Source organism: Pogona vitticeps, chromosome 14 (genome assembly GCF_051106095.1).
Source record: "Pogona vitticeps strain Pit_001003342236 chromosome 14, PviZW2.1, whole genome shotgun sequence".
In the NCBI taxonomy this organism is placed as follows: domain Eukaryota; kingdom Metazoa; phylum Chordata; class Lepidosauria; order Squamata; family Agamidae; genus Pogona; species Pogona vitticeps.
The window spans coordinates 582,223-603,376 of NC_135796.1; the positions used below are offsets into that span (position 1 = coordinate 582,223).

The 21,154-nt window shown below is 55.4% G+C and overlaps 2 protein-coding genes across 7 annotated transcripts; both read right to left on the bottom strand.

Annotated features, from left to right (window-relative positions):
* Nucleotides 1–883: 883 nt before the first annotated feature.
* On the bottom strand, nt 884–7,699 carry YWHAH (tyrosine 3-monooxygenase/tryptophan 5-monooxygenase activation protein eta). 2 transcript variants are annotated; one of them, XM_020799145.3, is made up of 2 exons: nt 7,448–7,699; nt 884–2,313 (listed from the first exon to the last, which is right to left on the bottom strand). In XM_020799145.3, exons 1-2 carry the CDS (start codon nt 7,532–7,534, stop codon nt 1,657–1,659), a joined length of 744 nt encoding a protein of 247 aa, XP_020654804.1. In that variant the 5' UTR covers nt 7,535–7,699; the 3' UTR covers nt 884–1,656. The 2 variants fall into 2 exon arrangements, with proteins under 2 accessions (XP_020654804.1, XP_020654805.2); XM_020799146.3 differs by lacking the exon at nt 7,448–7,699 and adding an exon at nt 5,727–6,764.
* Nucleotides 7,700–10,670: 2,971 nt separating this feature from the next.
* On the bottom strand, nt 10,671–20,770 carry LOC110081954 (anomalous homeobox protein). Of its 5 annotated transcripts, none has more exons than XM_078381883.1 (7): nt 20,312–20,770; nt 18,862–19,138; nt 18,480–18,604; nt 17,826–17,994; nt 16,002–16,188; nt 14,518–14,605; nt 13,781–14,286 (listed from the first exon to the last, which is right to left on the bottom strand). In XM_078381883.1, exons 1-7 carry the CDS (start codon nt 20,317–20,319, stop codon nt 13,866–13,868), a joined length of 1,275 nt encoding a protein of 424 aa, XP_078238009.1. In that variant the 5' UTR covers nt 20,320–20,770; the 3' UTR covers nt 13,781–13,865. The 5 variants fall into 5 exon arrangements, with proteins under 5 accessions (XP_078238010.1, XP_078238008.1, XP_078238012.1 ...); XM_078381885.1 differs by having other exon boundaries at nt 13,783–14,286; nt 17,826–17,949; nt 20,312–20,768; XM_078381884.1 differs by lacking the exons at nt 17,826–17,994; nt 18,480–18,604; nt 18,862–19,138; nt 20,312–20,770 and adding exons at nt 10,671–10,981; nt 12,186–12,311; nt 12,620–12,734 and having other exon boundaries at nt 13,467–14,286; nt 16,002–16,151.
* Between the last annotated feature and the right edge of the window lie 384 nt (nt 20,771–21,154).

The window sequence follows — 21,154 nt, forward strand, 5'->3', positions numbered from 1 at the left end:
CCGCCTTAGACCACAAATGGATCAAAGAAAACGAAACATGAGAAGCAGATTTCTGATTTCCTGAGTCATGATGGAGGCAGGACGACCGCTGTTCCCTTTGCTGCAGGATGTCAAGTCTCTTGCCTTCAGCACCATGCCAGGCAGGAAGGAGGAAATCATAACTGCCCGCCTTGCCTCCATGCAGCTTCGTGGGACAGAAGATCACCCCTTGCATCCATGTTGGGCTGAAGGGTCTTGCCAGGCCTTTCTGCAGTCTGGAAGAATCTCCCCTCAAAGGTTCTCTGCAGCACACAGATCAGGGGAACTGTTTTTTTTAATCTAGTGGCCTAGGACAGGAATCTGCCATTTTCTTAACTTCTGTGATGTCACCAGAAGGAGGTGACGCTGGGATGGACCAAGGCAGCAGGAAGACGTTGATCTGTCCAAAGGAGCTCTAACCCCCCCCGGGCATAAGCAGGAAACACGTGTCTCCTCTAGCCGGGATCTCTCCCCAGGAGAACAAAACCAACACAGCAGGCCCCCCTTTTTGTATGGGGAAAGCACTCACGTACCTTCCCTCTGCTGTCCTCTCTTCCATCTGAAGTCAAGTACCAACAGCTTGGAAAGAGCAGCACAGCCCAGGCCAGACTGTCCCTCCTTAGAGGGCCACGCCTTTCTGCTTTGGCAGACATTTGGGAGTCGGGGTCATTCCTTCCAAGATGTGCCACGGCCCAAGAGGACAGGACAACCTGGAACATGGGCAGGTCGGGGACCTGTCTTCCCCTTTCCCACAAGATCCCCTGCCTATTTTACTATATTTTAAAAATACCGGAAGCCACTTCAAGAATGCCCATTTGGAACCAGAGTATAAAAACATGAGACAAACCACAGGACATCTTTCAGCTTATCTCCACAAAGCAGCACTTTATTTCCTTAATTATTTTTTTTAAATTCCAAAACACTTAATTTTGAAGTCTGGCATCTCATTATCATCCACCTTAACATGGGATAACATTGACACAGTGTGGTCAGAATACACAGGCAATGGAACAACCAAAGAATTTACAAAAATAAAAAAAGACCTGCCATGATTCTTCAAAACTTAAAAAAACAAAAGCATACACGTGTCGAAACCAAAACCTCCAGATGCCTTGCCTGAAGCCCAGTCTGTGCATGTAAGAGACAAGCACATATCACTACAGAGCCCCACATACTAAAGTGGAGGATTCAGGCAAAGTCAGTCCGCACTGGCATGGAGCCACTCCCACTGGGCAGGTTCTGTGTTCTTGCACTGTACGAAGGGGACTGAAGAACAGACGCAAGACACTCCTTCTAAAGGGCAAATGTACAGGTCTGATTTCTGATCAATTCTTCTTAATCACTTTCCATGCTCTCATGAACTCATATAATACAGTATGGACCAAACGAAACGAAAATTCCTCATTTAAAGTTTCTTTCCACACAATTAATATGTCCCCAGAGTAAACAGGGCTGACTACCGCTGAAGTCCCGCTATGCCCACAAAGTCCCGTCTGATGCCATGCCCAGCAAACGTCACAGCTGTGCCAACGAGACAGAGATGCTTAGCACTAAATGCGTTGTGTGATCGTGGCAAAGAAGTGTTGGTGATGGTGATGAGGTGGGTAGTTGATGGAAAGCTGTGGCACAGAAGGCCCTTCAGTTGTTGCCCTCCCCGGCTTCCTCATCCTGCTGGTCGCTGGTCCAGAGGGTGAGGTTGTCTCGAAGGAGCTGCATGATCAGGGTGGAGTCCTTGTAGGAATCCTCGTTGAGGGTGTCCAGCTCTGCAATGGCGTCGTCAAAGGCTTGTTTGGCAAGAAGGCAGGCCTGCTCGGGGGCGTTCTGGATCTCGTAGTAGAACACAGAGAAGTTGAGCGCCAACCCCAGCCGGATGGGGTGCGTGGGCTGCATGTGCTCTTTGCTGATTTCAAAGGCTTCTTTGTATGCGGCTTCTGATGCTTCCACCACACTGTTCTTCTCCTCGCCTGTAGCGACTTCTGCCAGGTAGCGGTAGTAATCCCCTTTCATTTTCAGGTAGAAGACCTTGCTCTCATATTGAATGTCACTGCAGTTTTTGATGAGGAACTTGTCTAAGAGAGCCAGGACATCATGGCATACTGTCTCTAGCTCCTTCTCGATCTTCTCCCTGTAGGCCTTCACCTTCTCCAGCTTCTTCTCATTACCGTCGGCCATGGTCTTCTGTTCTATGCTGCTGATGACCCGCCAGGAAGAGCGCCTGGCACCCACCACGTTCTTGTACGCTACAGACAGGAGGTTTCTGTCTTCGTTGGAAAGAGGCTCATTCAGCTCAGTCACCTGGAAAGGCATATATAGATACTGAAACAACTTCATTTTGGAGGAAACTAATATATATAAAGAAACAAAAAAATAATTATTGACTTAAATTTATTATCCAGAATGCTGAATGGATACAAATTATTTTTAATGGATATTTTGGAAACCCTTTAGTAAACTAATATTCTGCATTTATCTCCCATATCTTGGCATCTGAGAAGCTCATTCAGCAACTTGAAGGACGACATCATGAGCAACGTTCCCTTTAAGCTGCACAGCTGTGCAGCACTGTATTGGTGCCATACACCCGCAGTTAGTGTTGCCGCTTATTTGGTTCCAGTTGTAGCTGGAACTTTGCATGCATGAGGTAGGGTTTCTGCTCAGCGCTGGGAGAAAATTAGAGGGATCACTGGTCGAGACTGTCATCTAGGTTGATATCTGCACTGCTTTCTTATTCAGGCAAGCCAGATGTCCTTTTTGTGTATTGCTTTCCAATGCAACACATTCTCCTATAGGCTTTTCCTGAACCTTTTGATGACCCCTCATCACCACACTCTTTGAGCATGATTTTTCTCTTAAATGGGCTACAAAAGGTAGGATTTTTATAGAGGGGGTGCTCTCCATATGTTGGCCCTGACTAACAAGGTCAGGGTTTACAGAAGCTGTAGATCAAAACCTCTGGAGGGTCCCTAGCCTGCCACACATCTCCTGTTGCCTTGCTGGTCACTAAAGCAGCTAATCACCCTGTTTTCTCTACACAACACAGAGAGACTCACCGGGGGCGGGGGTCCAGGTAACCAAGGAAGGCCAACTGGGAAAGGCTGCACCCTTTTTGCCTCCAAGATACAACTGGAACTACCACAGAGACCATTTAAGAGATGAGCGGATCCCTGTCACTGCTTATCCACACAAGGCAAAAGAAAAGGAGAGGAAGACTCTTGTCAGTTTCCTGTGGCAAATGCACAGAAGCCAGCAATGGGAACTGTGAATGAAATCCCCTCTTTCTAGAACTAGGTCTGTTACTCATCTTGGATAAGAGACTGACAAAATCTCAATCGGATTCTACATGCTGGCAAAACTAAAGTAAGAAAGAGAAAATAATTTTTTTAAAAGGCAAAATACTGCAGCAGTTCAAGGACCAGAAGACTGATTCTGGTATGAGCGTTCATAGATCAAAATCTGCCTCTTCAAACAGAGGAAATGCAAATGCTTCTACAGGCTGCTTTCAAACATATTCTACTAGGCTTCCACTGGGGAGAAGCATACTGCTAAGGTCTCAAAGATCTACTAAGTCACCAGCCAGAGGAAATAATTTTCAGTCATTTGGGGGGGAAACAGTGATTTGCTTTGCAAGGAACAACATATCATGGAATGCTGTAGAAAGAAGGTAGCTGATATCAGTGTTGCCAGAGCAAACTGACCCTGGCTCAAAAGGGTTTTACGCCATATGATGACACAGCTACACCGGGAATGTCAGTACAGAGCCGCATTACCAGAGAATTAATAAAAATCAGATTTACAGAATTAAGTTCTACCACCGATCATTTTCACATGGTTTCTAGAGAATGCAGTGAAGGAGTTGTGTAGGAATACTGTCTAGAGCACACATCCCTAAAGAACAGCAGCACAGGCTTTTCTGGGTCATATATCTATTTGTCTTTAAGGTGCTAAAACACAGTCTCTATCAGACCAAATACATTAGCAATTAATCAAATCCATACTTTACACATAACTACCCCTTACTAAAATGTTGACAGAATTACCACTGGATGAATGACTGGAACAAGAATTTTTTTTCCTTTCCGTTTTACAAGTTTCTTATTTTGGATGTGGGTACCATGGAGATTTCAATGATGGAAGGTGCAGAGTTGAAGTATCATACAAAATGCCCACATTAAAATGGAAACCACAAATGTTGCTATACTTTCATAGCTGAAGTTAATTTTTTTCAGGAATGAAGGATCCAGCTCCTGAAAGGACTGAAACTGAGCATCTGCTTCTCTAGATGAGAAATGGAGGCCGCAGAGGGAGCCAGATAGCAGGAGCAAAGCAGAGAAGTCTGCTTCCCACCTACCCAGCATCCAGGCTGGATGCACACATAAGATGTCTGAATAAGCATTTGTGTCACTGATGTCATTTTATCAAATTGTTCCTTTGTCTTCTCCTTAGTTCCTTCCAATTTCAAATGTTTTAAATTAAAGCTCCCAGGTATAATCCAATATGATTAACATATCTGAATACACTTCACAAAGGAGAACCAGCCTTATAGTCCAAAGAAATGGGGGCTCAGAATATGGCAGGAATGCAAATTTCCATGAAGGGTTGGGGGAAGACTATGGACCCAAGAATTGATGCTTTTGAATTGTGGTGCTGGAGGAGACTCTTGAGAGTCCTCTAGACTGCAAGAGAACAAACCTATCAATCCTAAGGAAATCAACCCTGAGTGCTCAGTAAAAGGACAGATCCTGAAGCTGAGGCTCCAATACTTTGGTCATCTCATGAGAAGAGAAGACTCCCTGGAAAAGACCTTGATGTTGGGAGAGTGTGAAGGCAAGAGGAGAAGAGGACAACAGAGGACGAGAGGGCTGGACAGTGTCATCGAAGCTACCAACATGAATTTGACCAAACTCCGGGAGGCAGTGGAAGACAGGAGGGCCTGGCGTGCTCTGGTCCATGGGGTCACGAAGAGTCGGACACGACTTAATGACTAAACAACAAACCAAAGAGGTTCCATCCTGAACAAGTGACAGCTGAAGTACGTACATGAAAAAATGCATGTACCTACAGAGATTTGGGGACTGGCCAAAGCTAAGATGCCAACATGCTGTCATTCTCCTGCTTTCCTGGCCAGTCTAGGGCAGGGTTGCAGCCCAGTGAAAGGAGGTTAGCTTGAAGGTCCTTTAAAATTCAGCTGCACCATCTCCAGGCAGGAAGGGATGGAAAGACCCTCATTTGAAATCCTGCTAACCAGCACTGAGCTAGAATAAGTCTACGTAGCCACTAGATTGACCCTTGGTTTGATTCAGCATAAGGTCACTTCCTAAATTTATTAGCAATGGCTTTGCCATTCCTCCCTCATAATGAAATAACAGGTATGCAGCAGACAGAAGTGCACAACAGTTACAATTTCAAGTAGGCACAACTGATGACACATAAAAATCAAGGGTATTATTCTTGTGGCTACTTCAGCCTTAACATAAATTGCATTAATTTATACAATGGCATGTGACATCAAGAACAAACAGGGAGATGTTAAAAGGAAAGCATTTGTAGGCAATGTGCTTTGTGGAGTAGGAGAAACTTATCACACCATATCTGAATCAGTATCATATTTCCATGTCTTCATTTCGTGAAGATGTACAATACAGTTTTTTTACGCTGAGTTCACAACCAAAAGCAGGTGAAAAAGCAGAGACCAAGAAAAAGACACTCACCCCAGAACACTCCCAAACAGCTGCATGGGAGCTGGCTCCCATGTAAAAAATAATGCTCCGAAGGCTGATAAATAAATCTTTAAACCAGAAAGTTTGAGAACAGTTGTATTGAAAACAAAGCCCAAAACCATAGCCTTTACTGCCCAGACACCCTGCTTTGGATGAGAAATGCACCAGTGCCAGAGCTGCTCTGGTTCAAAGTCAGCAAGCAGCAAGACAGATGGACAGAAATGGTATCATCCTCCAGCAGAGTGACTATCTTCAAGGCCAAGCAGAAGAAAGAACCTGAAGCAGAACCAAAATTGTTAACAGGGAGAAAGGGTGGGGGTAGAGCATGCAAGACCTCTCTCCACATGCACAGACGGAGAAATGGTAGTCATGATTGCAATTCCCTTGCACAGACTTTTATGGCAAACTCACAATGACTCTGCAAGAGGGAGTAACCCCCAAAGAGGATTCTCATTCTTTGCACTCATCATTCACCAGAAGAAAAGGATGCCCATGATGGCAAGGCACGGTGGCAAGAACTGATATCCGCCTCTGCTGGGGAAGGAAAGCCATACAGTCCTCATTTACACGGACAAATTCATGCAATCAGATACATTTTCCCTAAGCCAAAAGAATGCACATCAGCTCATTTTTTTGTCTCGACTGCAATGAAAGAAGGGAGTGATGGATGCTCAGAACTAGAGAAAAAAGTGAAATACTGAGACTAAGGTGGAGCATTTTACTGCAGAAGGCTATCAAGTTGAAAGGTGGGGCATGAATTTAAGTTCTATATCATTTATCTTTTCTAAACAGCCAGCCTGCTGCCAGATGCCAAAAGGATGGAAAGACACACGATTTCTCCCTCCTGTATCAATCAGAAAGAACAAAAAGCAGCCTGCTGTTAAAACTGAGGATGCTTTAGGATGTGGGTTAAAATAAAGAGTTGCGATGAACAGGATGTCCAAAGGACCAAAGACATTTGAGGCTACCCAGCGCCCCATGAGCAGTGGGCACGATCCACCCCTGGGAAGGTCTTCCCTTGAGAAGGATCTCTGGGAGAGCCTGTTCCAGAAGGAATTCCCAGTGGTGGTTGATGGTGGAAGGAAGGGGGGGCGCTGGCCTCCCTCCCACGTCAGCACTGCCCTGAAGGACAGCCCACCCAACCCCTTGGCCATGCCGCCAGTGGCTTAACAGCCATCATCCTCCGCCACTGCAGCAGGCAAGCACGGGCACCCCCACCCATGACAACGCCCAGGACTGCCCCCCTTCTTCTTAGAGGGTGGGAGAGGGTTATTTTGGAACAGGCTGTTCCAATTTTGACTGGGGGTAGGGAAAGGACATAAGAAGATACGGGGAGTGGGTCCAGTAGTAAAAGACACCCCCCCCCAGTCTACAAGCTGATCTCCCACTCCATCGCTGGGGACCCCTTCCTTTTGGGTGGGTGGGTGGGTTTAACTACAGAGCCCAGGATCCCGCCTGGGCAGCCTTTGGGGTGCTGTAGTAACCCCCCACCCAGCTCGGCTGGACGACCCCCCCATCCCTGCCATCAGGTGGGAGTCGTTTCCCCCCCAGGGAGGCGATGGGAGGAGGAGGAGGGGGAAGGGGGGCCGAGCCTGCCTTGCCACGGAGCCCCCACCCCACCCCACCCATCTCACGGAGGGGGGGCTGGCTCGGGCAGGGCGAAGGCGAGGGCGGCCGCGGCGGGCTCCCTCCCCCCCTCCCTCCTCACTCACCGCTTTCATGGCCGAAGCCATGTCGTCGTATCTCTCCGCCTGCTCGGCCAGGCGGGCCCGCTGAAGGAGCTGCTCGCCGTCGCTCATGGCCGCTGCGCCGGTCGCTCCCTCGCTCGGTGGGTCGGACACGGGGACAGCCGAGGCGCTGCACGAAGCGGAGGCGAACCGGGGCGGGGGGGGGTGACCGGTAGTAACGTCGTTATCGCCCCTTCCTCCTTCTCCTGAAGCGGCTAAATCTTCTTCTTTTTTTACCTCAGACAGGCGGGCGGGCGGGCTGGCAGGAGAACGGAGGAGCCGCGCACGCGCAGACGCGCCCTCGGGCTTCTGCCCCTCGCGTCCAAGCGCGCGCCCTCAACGGACTGAGGCCCCTCCCTCTCCCTCCGCGCGCGCAGGTGTCACTCTCTCCAAAGCCCCTCCTCCTCCTCCTCTGGGGAAAAAAAGAGGACAAAAGACGAAGGGCGCGTGCGCAGTAGGACCCCGCCACCCCACCCCTTTCCACTCTAGGGCTGTACTCTTTACTCGTGGCGAGCTTTTCTCCTCAGGCGCCGCGCGTGCGCCCTGCGAAGAGGGCGAGGGCTCCTTCGTAGTAAACGGCGGCAGAGGGGCGGAGCCAAGGGAAAGGCTGCGGGTGGGAGGGGCGGGGCGAGAGGCCGGGGCGCTGTATTTCTAGCTGACGTCATCTGCTATAAATAGCTCGCTCCCAGCGGCGGACCGCGGTTGGGCGGGCGAGACGCATGCGCAGTGGCCGTGCTGCATTGCTCAGGTGCGCTGCAGAGGGTGGGTGGGTGGGTGGACGGGTGGAGGCTGATGCTACCGCCCCTGGGCCACTATCCAAGGAGAACCCCGCCCCGCTGGCATCTGGCGATGACCTACCATGAACTCCCTTTCCTCCCACCCCCCCTTTGGAGGCGCGACCTGCCTCACAACAACCCTGCAAGGTTGGACCCCCCCAGGGGCAGGGAAGCTTCCCTGAAGGTGAGGCATTTCTGACCCACGAGATCTCCTTGCCCGCCCACCAACCCACCTACTCCCCTAACGGCAAGGCTCCTTTTGGAAATACATGTCCCAGAATCCACACACACACACACACACACCCGGGGATTCTGGGAGGTGCAGTCCGAAGAAGAGGAAAGTTTCCAGGCGCTGAGATGCGCAGGTGCCTCCCCCACGAGAGGGTCCTCGTGTGCCCTGGTCGTGGACGGGCATGCATGCATGCATGCGTGGGTGCAGGTGCCCCACGGCCCCGGCTGCTGATGCCCAGGAGACGGCTTCCGGATTTGGGACCCTCGTAAATCATGGGCTGCCGAGACCATTTGTACTTAGGGTGACCTTTTTTGGTGTTTTTTCCCCCAGGTTGGAAATACGCTCAGATCCTTTTCCTTGCCTGCCCTCTGATGTGAGCAGGACCGTCTGGAACAAAACTTGCATCAGGCTGGCATCTGTACAAAAAGGCCTGGCCTCTTGAAACATCCCAGCCAGGTTCCCCCACCCCCACCCCTCCTGCCTGGCTCGGCACCCCAAGCAGACCTTTGGTGCCCCCCCCCAGGAAGTACCAGAAGCCATCACCCCCTTGGCCATCCTCAGCCTCCCGGAAGTTTTGGGCGCCTGCAGGTGCCCTCCTCCAGGGCTCTGCTTTGTACTGGGGCAGGAAAGCATGGCCTCTTCGGATTCTCCCATTTTGATCAAGCTTAAAACGCAGCTTCTGAAAGGAACTATATGTCCCATAAAAAGGCATGCCTGCATCGTGTCGCCCTCCAGGACCTTGGAAATTCATCCCCAAAGTTGCCAAGCTCATTTTTCTCCTCCTCCCCAGATGTTGTGCCACTTTGGACCCGTTCTGAGTGAAGAGCCGAAAGATGGGAATGGCAGCACGCAGGGTGCACCCACCCCTTCCTTGCGCAGGAGAGCCCCATCGGGTGCGGGAGGCTCCAGATCCGAGCAAAGGACCTCCTGCCCCACCACCTTCCCTCCTTACCCTAACCCTAGTGAAGTGAGGTCTTCAGGCTCTCCCCCGCCCACCCCCTGGCCTAAGTCTCCCTGCCAAGCTGCAGGGAGAGGTTCTTGGAAGCCTCCACAGCGTGGTTTGCGTGCTTAACCCCCCCCTCCTTTTCTTCTCCTTCCCGTAAACAGATTACTTATTCATGCGCTGCTCATACTCGGCAAGCCCCAGGCCGTTGCTGGTTTTTAGCTGTTGTGGCCTTAGCTGGGAGACCCTGTTATGTGTCCAGTGGCCAAAGAGGGAGGGAGACCTTGGCCTCAAGTGGCTAAAAGCAAGCAAGGCCAGGCGGCTCCACGGTTAGGATGAAGAACCAGGACTTTTGGGGAAGCATCAGGCCTTCTCTCGTGTGTAGGTGTAAGCAAGCATCAGCAGCAGTGCGTGCGCTCCCTCGGCTTGTTTTGCCCTGGGGAAACGTGGGTTAATTAGCAGGTATTAATGGGTTTTCTTTTCCTAACGGGGCTTTTTGGACAAAGTGCCCTCACGATCTTCTCTGACTCACTTGCAAACCTCAAAAGTCATCAGAGCTCCTCTTTAAAAAAAAAAAACACAGCTAAGTGCAAAAAAAGGAAGCTCTCAAAATTATAACCTGGAAGTTTATGTGTATTTTGTGAAACTGGATAAAGATTCAAAAATAAGGGGCTGGAGGCTTGCAGAAAAGTAGCCCCAGAGACTAAGCTGTTAGGGAAACAAACTTTTTGCAAGTACTTTAACAGAAATTACTGCACCAACGTGTATTCTTCTGAGAAACTCTTAACCAGCCCCTCTCCCTCAAAATGCACAACCTTCTTCTAAACCCTAATCCTGCTTAAACAGGAGCACTTTGATTGAACTCTGCTCAGGCTTCACAACCGCCTCACAATTCCGTCCCCCCCCCTCCGGCAAGCAGCCAACACGGCTCTCTCCCCCCCCCCCACACCAGCCCTTCAAAAGATACCCCAGGTCTTCCGTTTCACCCTGAGGACCTAGCAGCGAGCCAGAAGGCGGGGAAGGAAGCAGAGCTGAGGGGCTCGGCGGCTGGACCGGACGCTGGACCGAGGTGCCTCTCAAAAGCCTGCCGGTCTAGTTCTCCTGCCGATCTAGTTCTCAGCAGGCTTCGAGAGCAACCGAGGGGTCCCATCAGGAAATGCTGCCCTCCTCCCCAAAGAAACCCTTTGCCCCGCCTCGCCTGGAATGGGCCCCGGGCCCTCCTTGCTCCCTCTGGTCGTCCAGAGAGCGGCAAAAAACCTGCCTTGGTGCCTCGCCTCTTCTAGTGCCTCCTCCTTTCCCTCCGTGGCCTTACAAATAAAGAACCCTATAATGGAAACAAACTCCCTCCCTCCTTTTGGGTAGCAATAGGAGAGGCTGTCAGGATTGGGGCCCCCACTCCCTGCCACCAGCGCAGGCCCCTCGCCAGGGTCAGTTTGGCTCCCGGCGACGACGCAGGCGGGACTCGGTGGAAGGCGTCACGGGCGGCTGCCGGAAGAGAATTCGCAGAGCAAGGAGGCCGCCCAGAGGGTGTCGGTGAAGGACGGCTGGCTCTCTGGATCCGGCAGCTCCTGGGGGCAGGGGGGGGGAAGGGCAAAGCTTGTTAGCCTCACCCGTGCAGGCCTTGGAAGAAGCTGGGGTGTGTGTGTGTGTGGAGGGGAAGGACTGCAACTCTCATGCCCCAAGGGTTGGGTGGCTGGGCCAATTCCCGGAGGCCTCACCTGGAAACAACGGCACCAGGCTGTTCCCCTGGTCCCTGGGTGAGGGGCGCACTCCTCCCGCTGGGACCCGTTGGCCGAAAGGGGCTTACACAGAGAGGTGGTCCAACGGCCAGATCTTCCTGCACCCCAAACACAGAAGCCCCTTCCTGTTTCCCCAACGCTCGAGAGGGTCCCCCCCCCCGTGTAGCAGGTCTCCTGGGCCCCATTTCTGAGGCACCTCCATCCTCACCTCTCCAAGACCACAATCATTCTGCCCCTTGTGGCCGCAGCCGAGAACGGTGTGGCTATGGGGCCGTTTACATGGTGGCCACCGTCTGGCCATCCTGGCTAGTCATCAGCCCCAGCGGGTCCCAGACCACCCTTCTTCAATTACACATTTGGGGCTAAAACAGAGAGTCCTCTCTCGGAGGCTTATGAGTCTCCCTTTTTGTTCCCCTCTGTAAACCCTTATTTCTCTGGACGTGGCATTTATCGCCCCACCACCTCCTTTGCTCTGGAGGGTTCAAGGGGGTGCCCAGGGGGTTTCCCCCCCCTCCCTGCTGGATCCTCCCCACAGCCATCCTTGTGAGTTAGGTCAGGCTGACAGGGACCGGCCGCCCGCCCAGTGTGTTTCATGGCCGCCTAGGGGGCATTTTTGCAACGGCCGCCAGTATGAATCCGAACCCTCGTTTAAAGGGTGCTGGTGGGAAAAGGAAAGGTAGCCGTGATGCCCGGCCGCCCTGGGTCGCCTCCCAGTCATTCGCAATTCTGTTATTCAGATGCTGCTGGAGAGGCTTCGAACCGAGACGTCACAAGCAGCAGTTCAGACAGATGGAACTGTGTGAAAAGGCCTCTCTTCCGGGCCTCGGGGGGTGTGTGTGTGTGTGTGCATACGTGTGCGCATGTGCGTGCATTTGAGGGAAAGAGAGAGAACAAGTCACCGGGGGTGTCCCAATTCCTCATTTCTTATGACCCTGACTTCTAAAGCAAGGCGCCAATGTTGCTAAAGCAGCCGCCTCCACTGCTCCCCGTTTGTTGCTCAGACGGAGAGAATGCGCATTCACAACTGACGCACCAAAGCGTTTTCTGCGGGCCGGGTCTGGCGCCTGGCTCCGAGAGAGCCACCGTTCCAAGGGAATGCTGGCTGCCAAGCGGCGGAGAACGCTCTGCGTTGCCCTTCACGGCAGCAGCTGCCTCCGGTCTTTCGTGATGCGGCAGGAAATGGTTGCGCCAGTAAGAAAGGGGGGGAAGAGGAGGATAAGGGCTCCGAGCGGGTTCTGGGCTCAGAAACCCCAGCTGTGGGAGACAGGGCAACGTCTGGGTGGATGCACTGGTAAGAAACAATACGGTTGGAAGATGGGGACTCAATCACTTCTTAGAGAAGGAAGGACCCTACTTCCCTGCGATTGGTCGTCAGGAAGGAAACCCTGGCCAGCCTTGTAGGGATCCTGCACCCCCAACCCCCAGGGGCTGAAAGGGCTTTCCTGCCTCTGAAGGCAAGCCGGGCACCTCCTCTCCTGGGAACGTCCATCGCTGCTCCGAAGCCAAGGCCGGGCTCCCTTCTGGGCGAGGCCAGGAGGTTGCGGGATGGAGCTGAGCTTGGTCCGCATCGCCCTGAGAAGAACTGAGGGAGGGAGAGCCGGTGAGACTGGCCGGGTGACACCTTTACAGCTCAGAAACCCGACTCTTGGTCTGCAAGGGATGGGGAGACGCCCAACGGGTGGCTTTTCTGAGGTGCTCTCCCAGCGGAAACCGAGGCCCTCCCTTGGCGGGAAGAGCTGAGCTGGTGGCAAACACCGCAGGGCTGTCCTGCCACGCTTGGGAGCAATCAAGCCGCCCCCTAAAGATGGTCACGACTGCAGCACTCGCCTGTAATAAATTGAATGCCAATGTGGACCTGATCAAACGGTGCCTCTCCCTGCTTTAACTGGAGAGAGCAGACCAAGCGGGAAAGAGCCGCCCCCGGGGGGGGGGAGGCCCCCCCATAGGCTTCTGAGGGGTTCCCAAGGCTACCCTCCATCATCTGTCCCCAGTATACTGCCTCTGGGCACACAACGATGTCATGCTGTTCTCCCCTAGAGAAAGGGCTGGTCTCCACGGCATAACCCCTTGCAGGGCAACGCCTGACGGAACCAGATCGGGTAAAAGCAACTCAGCGGTAGCGCCTGTGCATGCCCACCCTACTTCTTTCTCAAGTAAACAGCTTCAGCAGGCTTTTGCAGCGTTTCCAAAAACCAACAGAACCTGTTTGACCAGGAGGCAAAAGCAAATTCCAAAAAACTTGACAGGGGCCCCTGGGGCTTCTTGGTTTACTCACGTTTCCTCCCCCCCCCCTGCCACTTGGGTCCCACATTACCTGAAGGGCTGCGAGGCTGCCAGTTGCTCCTGCTCTCTCCTCACCAGGCCTTCAATCTCGATGTCTGCCCGTTCCCCGCCTGTCCTGGAGAGGCCTCCTGCTAACAGGCCAAGAGACCTCTCACCACATGCAGTTCCAGTCCCCGCAGCAGCAGCCCCTCCTGTGCTGGGGCAAATGCCCCCCCCCGGGGTTAGGACGCTGGCTGGCGGGTCGCCCACCCGCCTGCCAAGAGGAAGAGCCAGGGCCCAGGCCTGCAGGCTGCCCACCGGCCCGCTCAGGGACACGGTCCCACCTGCCGGCCAAGGCGGGGGCCTCTGCCAGGACCTCCTAGGGCTCCCGCTCACTGCCAGGGGAGCTTGGCGGGGCTGGTGCTCGGTGGGTGGGGTGGGGGTGTACCAATCAGAGGGTGCCTTCCCTCCTCCCTTGGCCCCACAGTCCCCTTTGCCCCCATCTTGCCTTCCCTCGCGTTGAGGCTTCCTCGGGAGCAGGAGCAGGGGCACCGGCAGGCAGCGGCCCGGCTCCAAAGCGTGCACTGGATCCCCTTGTGAGCGGTGCCCGGGCGCGTCCAAGGATCGTGGGGGGGGGGGGGCTCTGGGAGGAGGGGCCTGTTGCGGAGGAACCGGAGGGGGGCCGGAGGGGTTTCTGTGCCCCAAGACTGGCGGGCCAAGGGCCGGCCAGGTCCCGCACGGCGTTGGGGTCAGCCTCTGGCTTTGCCTCCGCTTGGCCGCCGTCGGGAGCCGCTGACTCCCAGATGGTCTCAAGAGGCCCCACAGAAACGGCCCTCGGGCCGGGGGCTCCCAGCGCTTCGCTTTGCCCGAGGCTGTAAAGAGGCAGCAGAAGGTACAAAGTCACGTCCCTGACACTTTTAGGGGAAAGCAAAAAGGAGGGGCCGAGAAGAGCCAGCCGGGGAGGGACCAGCGAGAAGGACATCCCAGAGTACGTCTGGCCAGCCCGGCTCACGCAAAGAGTGCAGGCCTGCAAAGACCCAGCCTGGGGGCCACGGGTGGTGGGGAGAAAGGGGGGGGTGAGGAGAGACACCCAGAGCCCTCACCTGGTCGGCTGCAGGAAGCCCCCTTCCGAAAGGTGGCCGTGGCCTCTCTGCTCCTTCTTGCAGGTGGGGAGGGGCCTCTCCCCTTGTCCTGAAAGGAGATGAGAAAGGCGGGTCCAGAGGCTGCAAGGGACGTGTTCGTGAAGAGGAAATGCAGGCTTCATCCTCTTAGGAGATCCCCTTCAGAGCCAGGTCAGAAAAGGGAAAAGCCCAAGCTTTCTTGACCCAAGCCCCAGAGCTGGCCTCCCTGGCTGCTGGTGTCATTCATTCATTCATAGCCCACTCTATATCACAGGAAATTAGGAGGGAGAGTTACAGACCCATCTAGAATAATTTTAAAGCATAAGATGTTTAAATGAATTATGAAATCAAACAGTTCAAAACACCAGGTATGAAAACTGAAACATGTGAGCCATTATCTTAAAACCTGTGCAGGCCACAATCCTCGACTCCAAAAGGCCCTACGAAGCACATGTGGGGCTGACAAGCCCCTCCCCTATGTCTCCCCATCATGAACAGTGGGACACGTGGGAGGACCTCCCCGGCCGGCCCATCTTCGGGATCAGGCAGACTCAGGGCGGCCTCTTCCGAAGAGAAGACAGCATTTGGCAAGGGGCAGCTGAGTTCAGAGAGCCTTGTGAGACTCTAAAGGCAAAGACACTTTGCTGGGTCCAAGCGGTCCTGGATTATAATCCTGAAAGATGCCCTGAGCATCGGGACCGAAGGGAAGACAAGGAAGAGGTAGAAATGCCAACTTCATTCACTACGAGCACCACCGGTCACAACTTTTCAAAGGGGCTGGTTAGAAGAAACGTCTTGGCACTAGTAAGGTCAGTTACACAAGTCAATGGTCCTCTGCCTGCCCACACCCTCCAGGGTTTAAAGCCAGAGTTTCTGCTTAAACCCTTCAGGAGAGACCGGAAGAGGAAGTCAGACATTAAGAACTGCAGTGCAGAAGAAGTACGAGTCACTTAGAAAGCAGGAGGAGGGGCCGGATCCCCGGGTTCACCTGTCCGTCTGCTACTCAACCTTGGCTGAAGTCCCCAAAGAGTTCCATGGGGAACAGGAACACAGGTCCCGGAGTCTCCCCCTGGGAAACCCGCCCCCCGCTTCACTTACAAAGTGGGCTGCAGGGCATGAAACCTAACTACAAATAAAATGTAGTCGTTACGGTAACATAGGACTCTGTGATGGGTTTGGTGCAACGTTTGAACTAATAGGGTAACACTCTGTCCCCCCCCCCACAATACAGACGAACCTCATACTTTGATGTGAAGAGATCTGAGAAATCATTCCATGTCAGGGCAAGTTACTAGTCCTCTGTGTGGAAAGTGGGAGGGAGGGGAATAAGGTAAACAAGAAACTCAGGTGGGAAAAAGCAGGCGAAGAGCAACGGTTTTCTAGGAAGGTTTGGCTCCCTTTACCAGCAGCATCAGTCAACAGGCGGCCGGGGGGGAGGGAGCATGAGCCGGGGGGGGGGCACTGACCTGTGGCTGGTCCATCCTGCCAAATCCTTGCCCCTGGACATCCCCTCAAAGGGGATGCCTTGTCCTCAAAGCCCAGAGGGAAGCCCGGCTCCCGGCTTTTGGGTTTCCGACCCTGGTGGCGGCGATAGTTGGCGAACCAGTTGTAGATGCGGTGAGGCTCCAGGCTGGTCTCGCAAGCCAAGCCTTCCTGCAGTGGACAAACACGAGGCTTCAGAGCCCGGGCAGTTATTTTTATATATTCCTCCCTTCCCATTCCCAACGCTGGGAAAGCAATTCACTGCCTCTGTGCTTCAAATGGGCGGCGGAAGAGAAAGAGGCAAGATGCATATAAAATGCATAGATAATGCTTGATACAGTGGGAAAAAAAGCCCAAGTGCTATTAAGGTTACTTTTTTAAAAAAGGCCCTAGGATTGATAGGAAAATGACACCAAGCTTGAAAAATTTAAAAGGTATTGGTACTTCATCCAGTGTTCCATTTTCATTCCATATGTCTGACAAAGTGGACGAGTCCCTGGAAGGTCACATTAAAATATAACAGTCAGTCTTTAAGGTGCCACATTTTTGTCTTTGTCTCGTTTCTTTGGATTTTGCCCGACAAAAGGATGTTCTTTCAAGCTGCTTTTCAACAGTAGCCACACATTGTAAGTCTGAGAGCCTTTACTGTTGCTTGTGCTCTTGCTTCTGAAGGATAACTTTTGTTATGCTTTGGTTACAAAAAAGGAGGAGGAAAAGGGAGAAGGCAAGAAGAAAAGGCTTAACTTGTCACAGAGGAGCCTGTTACTTGTGGCTTTGCTGCTCCCCATTGGGGCAAAACATGAGGGCCACCTGGAACGCCCTGGTGGGTGTCTCTTCTTTCTGGAGAACCCCAGGACCTTCTCTCGCCCCCCCCCACACACACACACAAGGAGGAGAAAGGAAAGAGGCTCCAAGCCATTGTTCTTTCTCCTCCACTTAGTGGGGAAGGACGGTCCTCAAGGGAGGCTCGGCCTGTTGGCTTTCCACAGCCGAGGAAATTCTGGATCTCCTGTGAGGGGTGGGGGTCCTGATGGCCGGGACTGTCCCAGAACTGTTAAGATGGCCCTTGGGAGTTCCTGTAGACCAGTGGTGTCGAACTGTGGCCCTCCAGATGTTCGTGGACTTCAACTCCCAGAAGCCTTCACCACCACCTCTGCTGGCCAGGATTTCTGGGAGTTGAAGGCCAAGAACATCTGGAGGGCCACAGTTCGACACCACTGCTGTAGACCCACAGCCTGCTTGGCAGAGGGGGAACGGATAAACCCACAAGCACCTTCCCAGATATCCAGGCAAGATGGACACAGGGTTTCCCTCCCGTGGACACTGGACAGCCCAACCAGCCCACCTCCTGCCCATCCGGTCGTGGGCAAGAGGGCCACGGGTGTCCCCCCCCACGGCAGACCTTGGAGCAAACCCATAGGGGGGGATGGGGGTGGGGACGGAGCAGAAAAGAGCCTGAAAGAGTTGAGGGCTGGGTCAGTCCTCAAAGATCCTGGCAGCACCTTAGAGGGGGGCAGGTTTTGTTTCTTCTTACTTTGGAGAAGGCTGCTTGCTGCCCCCAGAAACGTTTGCCTACTCAGATATTTCTTCTGCACCCAGAGGTTTCCGAAATGGCAAAACAAAACAAAACAAAACCCTTCCAGTTGTTTGGTCCAAGCAGCTCCAATGTTAACTTTACCCACGAGAACGCCTTGCACTCGGCACCCCCCCTTCCATGACTGAGCCCTGCCGGGAGAAACAAGAGGGGGCTTTGCATGAAGAGGGTCCCCAGGGGGGGGAGCGGGGGGCGCGCACGGGGCACACCGTACCCTCTGCTTCTTGCTGGGATGGGTCGTCACCTCCACCGCAAACCTGCGCAGAATCTCACGGACGTCCTGGGAGTAGTATCTGCTCTTAGCCCTCGCCGGACACAGGGAAGCAGGCGGGGGGTTCCTGCAGAGGACAGAGGGAGGGGGCGTGGTGGGGGGGCAGGGAGGACTCCACCCCCACAAAAGCTCCCGGTTCAACACAGCAAACATCTCAAAGAAGGGTGAGTTTCACCCCCAGCCACTGCTTCCTTGACGTGGCTTGGCTCGGCTCCCGGCTTGGGAGAGGCAAGCCAGCCTCTGACGGGCCCACAGGTATGATCGGACACCTTCCGAGGCAGCTAACCTGCTCCAGGCCACCCTGGCATCTGCCACGGACGCTCTCCGGGTCCTCTGAAGGCTGGGGGAGTCTTTCATCCAGGTGTTCTTGGACTGCAACTCCCAGAAGCCTTCACCACCAGCTCTGCTGGCCAGGATTTCTGAGCGCTGCAGTCCGAGCACTCCTGGGTGACCCCCGAGCAGGAACCGCTGGCGTCTCCGTCGTACCCGGCCTTCGGGTTCCACTTGCAACCCACCCCCTCCAACCGTCCTGTCCTCCCTCCTACCCACATTCTTCCTCTGGCCCCACTTACACCCCACCCCAGGTGCTTAAGGTACCTTTTCCTACACCGGTACTTCTGGACAGGCGTCAGCGACCGGGCGTGGCGCCTCTCCATCGCTTGGCGGTAGTGGACCTCGTTCCACAGCTTGAGCAGCTCCTCCTTCTCCATCACGGTGCAGCTCTGGGTCAGACAACAGGAGACGAGGTCACCTCTGAATTACAGCTCCCTCGCCAGGCTCTGGACAACCTGCTCTTAAGACCTTGCATTCAAAACGTGACTTTTTCAAAAGCTTGGCGAGAATATTCGTTCTGATCTCAGCCACCCAGAGCGGCTTCCAGTCCCACACCAGTTCTGGAAAACTTAATATTTTGGGATGGCAGCACCTGGAATCCAGATGCTGAGTGTTGTGGTCCTCAGAACGTAGCATTCAATTGTACCTCTAGAAGGTGGCAGGCGGCAGAGAACTCCTTCTCCTGGAGGCGGACGGCCACCCCAGCCTGGACGACGGGGAGAGAGGCGAGGAACCGGCGCCAGTGCCTGCCCTGCTCCATGGCCTCCACCAGCTTCTTGAGGCCCCGAGGGGACTGCTGGAGCCCCTGGCACAGCCTCCCGGCCATGCCCACCAGCCGGAGCGGAGGTGCCTCCTGCTGGTCGCTCCGCTTGAGAAGGGCCAGGAAGGGCTTCATCTGTCTGGCCGCAGCGCAGCCTCTTGTTCTGGGGGGGGGGGGGAACAAAAAAGCACAAGGGGGGGGAAGAGGGTCGGGTCGTTAGGGTTCTTCACCCTGTACAACAGGGCAGGGAAGAGGCTGGATCAAGAAGAGGGCCAGGTGGGTTTTGCCTGGAAGCCAGCTTTCCCAAAGGAGTTCACTCTCAACTGCTCATCATAATATTCTGAATAGAATCCCTGGTGGTTCCTTTATCACTTTTCATTCAGGGATGACATAGAAGGAGGGCCTCCAACTTGAAAAACGCCTCTCTAAAAGCGCTTCTAGACATGTCCTTAAAAAGGGGCTAAAAGTAACCTGCAAAGGCCAATAAGTGTAAGACTCTCTAGAGTTTGGGCTTGTTCTGTTTCTTGCCGGGAACGTTTACACGCGGCGCAACTCCTGAGGTGTGTGAGACCCGGCTTTGCCAGGACCAGGATCCCAGGCAAGGTCCTTGCCTGCCACCTCAGGAGTAGAACTCCGGCCACCCATGTGGAGTTGCAAGGAACGGGGGGGGGGACCCCTCTTTCCTTGCAAAAGGGGGGGAAAAGAATTTGGCAAAATGAACTCCCAAGTCACCTCTCCCGTTTCGGGGCCCATCGTGCCTGCCCATCCTGTGGGTGGATGCTGCTGGCTGTGTTTCCCCAGGAGCAGGGGAAATGCACTCTGGCCATGCTCAGAGGGATGCCCAGCAGAAGCCCGACCGCCCTCCCACCGAGGGCCATCAAGAGGCGGCGGCGGCGGGCAGGGCAGGGGGACCGCTTCGCCGCCGGTGGGGCTCCGGACGGACGAGCCTTCGGGCTGCTTCCAAGGCGCCAGGGCCACCAGCGCCGGGGAGGGGAGGCGGCCGCCCTCGGGGCTTCGCGGGGGCTCCGGCGTCCTGGAGGGCAGCCCTGCCCCGCGGGGTGTGTGAGGTTGTGTGTGTGTGCCTGTTGTGGTCCGCTTTGTGGCGGAAAACCCCGCCGCGGGAGCCCCCTCCTGCCCGTGTCGCCGCACCGCCAGGCGCAAAGCGGCGTCGCAACCGGGGCGCTTCTCCCGGGGCAACTGGGCCCCCTCCCGGCCAAGGGCTCCGTCCCGGCCGGCCTCTCCCCCACCCACCCCCCAGGGCTCTCCGGCGGGCCCCGGCACCGGGCGGGCGAGGCGCGGCTCGGGACAGGGGCGCCCGGCGGGGGGGGACCCTCACCTGGCCATGCCGGCCAAGGAATAGGGAAGCGCCGCTCTCGGGGCCCCTTTGGCGGCGAGGAAGAGGAGGAGGAGGAGGAGGAGGAGGAAGGCGCGGGGCAGAGGCGCCCCCCCCTCGGCGCACGTGGCCCGACCGGAGGAGGAGGGGGCGGGGAGGGGGGCCGAGCCAGACAGGCGGGCGCCCGGCCGGGGGGGGGGCGGGGAGAGGAGGGGAGGGGGGGCTCGCCTCCCTCGGCCCAGAGGGAGGGTCGCGCGCCCCAGCTGCCCCCTCCCGCACGTGGCTGCGGGCTGGCAGCGGGACTCCGTCGAGGCGGCCCTTGCCGAGGGGTCCCCCGAGGGGAGCGGGCGGGTGGGGGCCCCCCTTGGGCTCACTCAGCGCCCCTCCCGGCCCCTCGCCCCCCGAAACGGGCTGGCTGGGGGGGCAGCGGGGGCCTCCGGGCCCTTCTCCGCCGAGGGAGGCAAGAGGGTGCCGGAGACACGCTGGCCTAGCCCGCCCGCCCCCCGCCCGGAGGAGACCCGCAGCTGCCGAGCCCCCCCCCCCCCGTAGGAGGGATGAACGGGGCTGCCAGGCTCGGCCCGGGAGGCCAAGGACGGACGGACCCGGAGCGGCGGGGAAGGCGGGCGCCAGGCTCCCCCCCCCCGCCCCGCTTCGCAGGCACCCTCTCGCTTTCTGGAGCTCGGAGACCCCCCACCAGCCCCCCTCCCTCCCCCTCTCGCGCCGCTTGGGGCCACTTTGGTGCTGCAAATTCCGCTCCCCTCCTGCAGAGCCCGTTTCTCCGCTCTTTGCAAAGGCCGGGCCTGCAAAGCGGGCCTGGGTTGTGCCTCTTACTCCACTCCCCCCCCC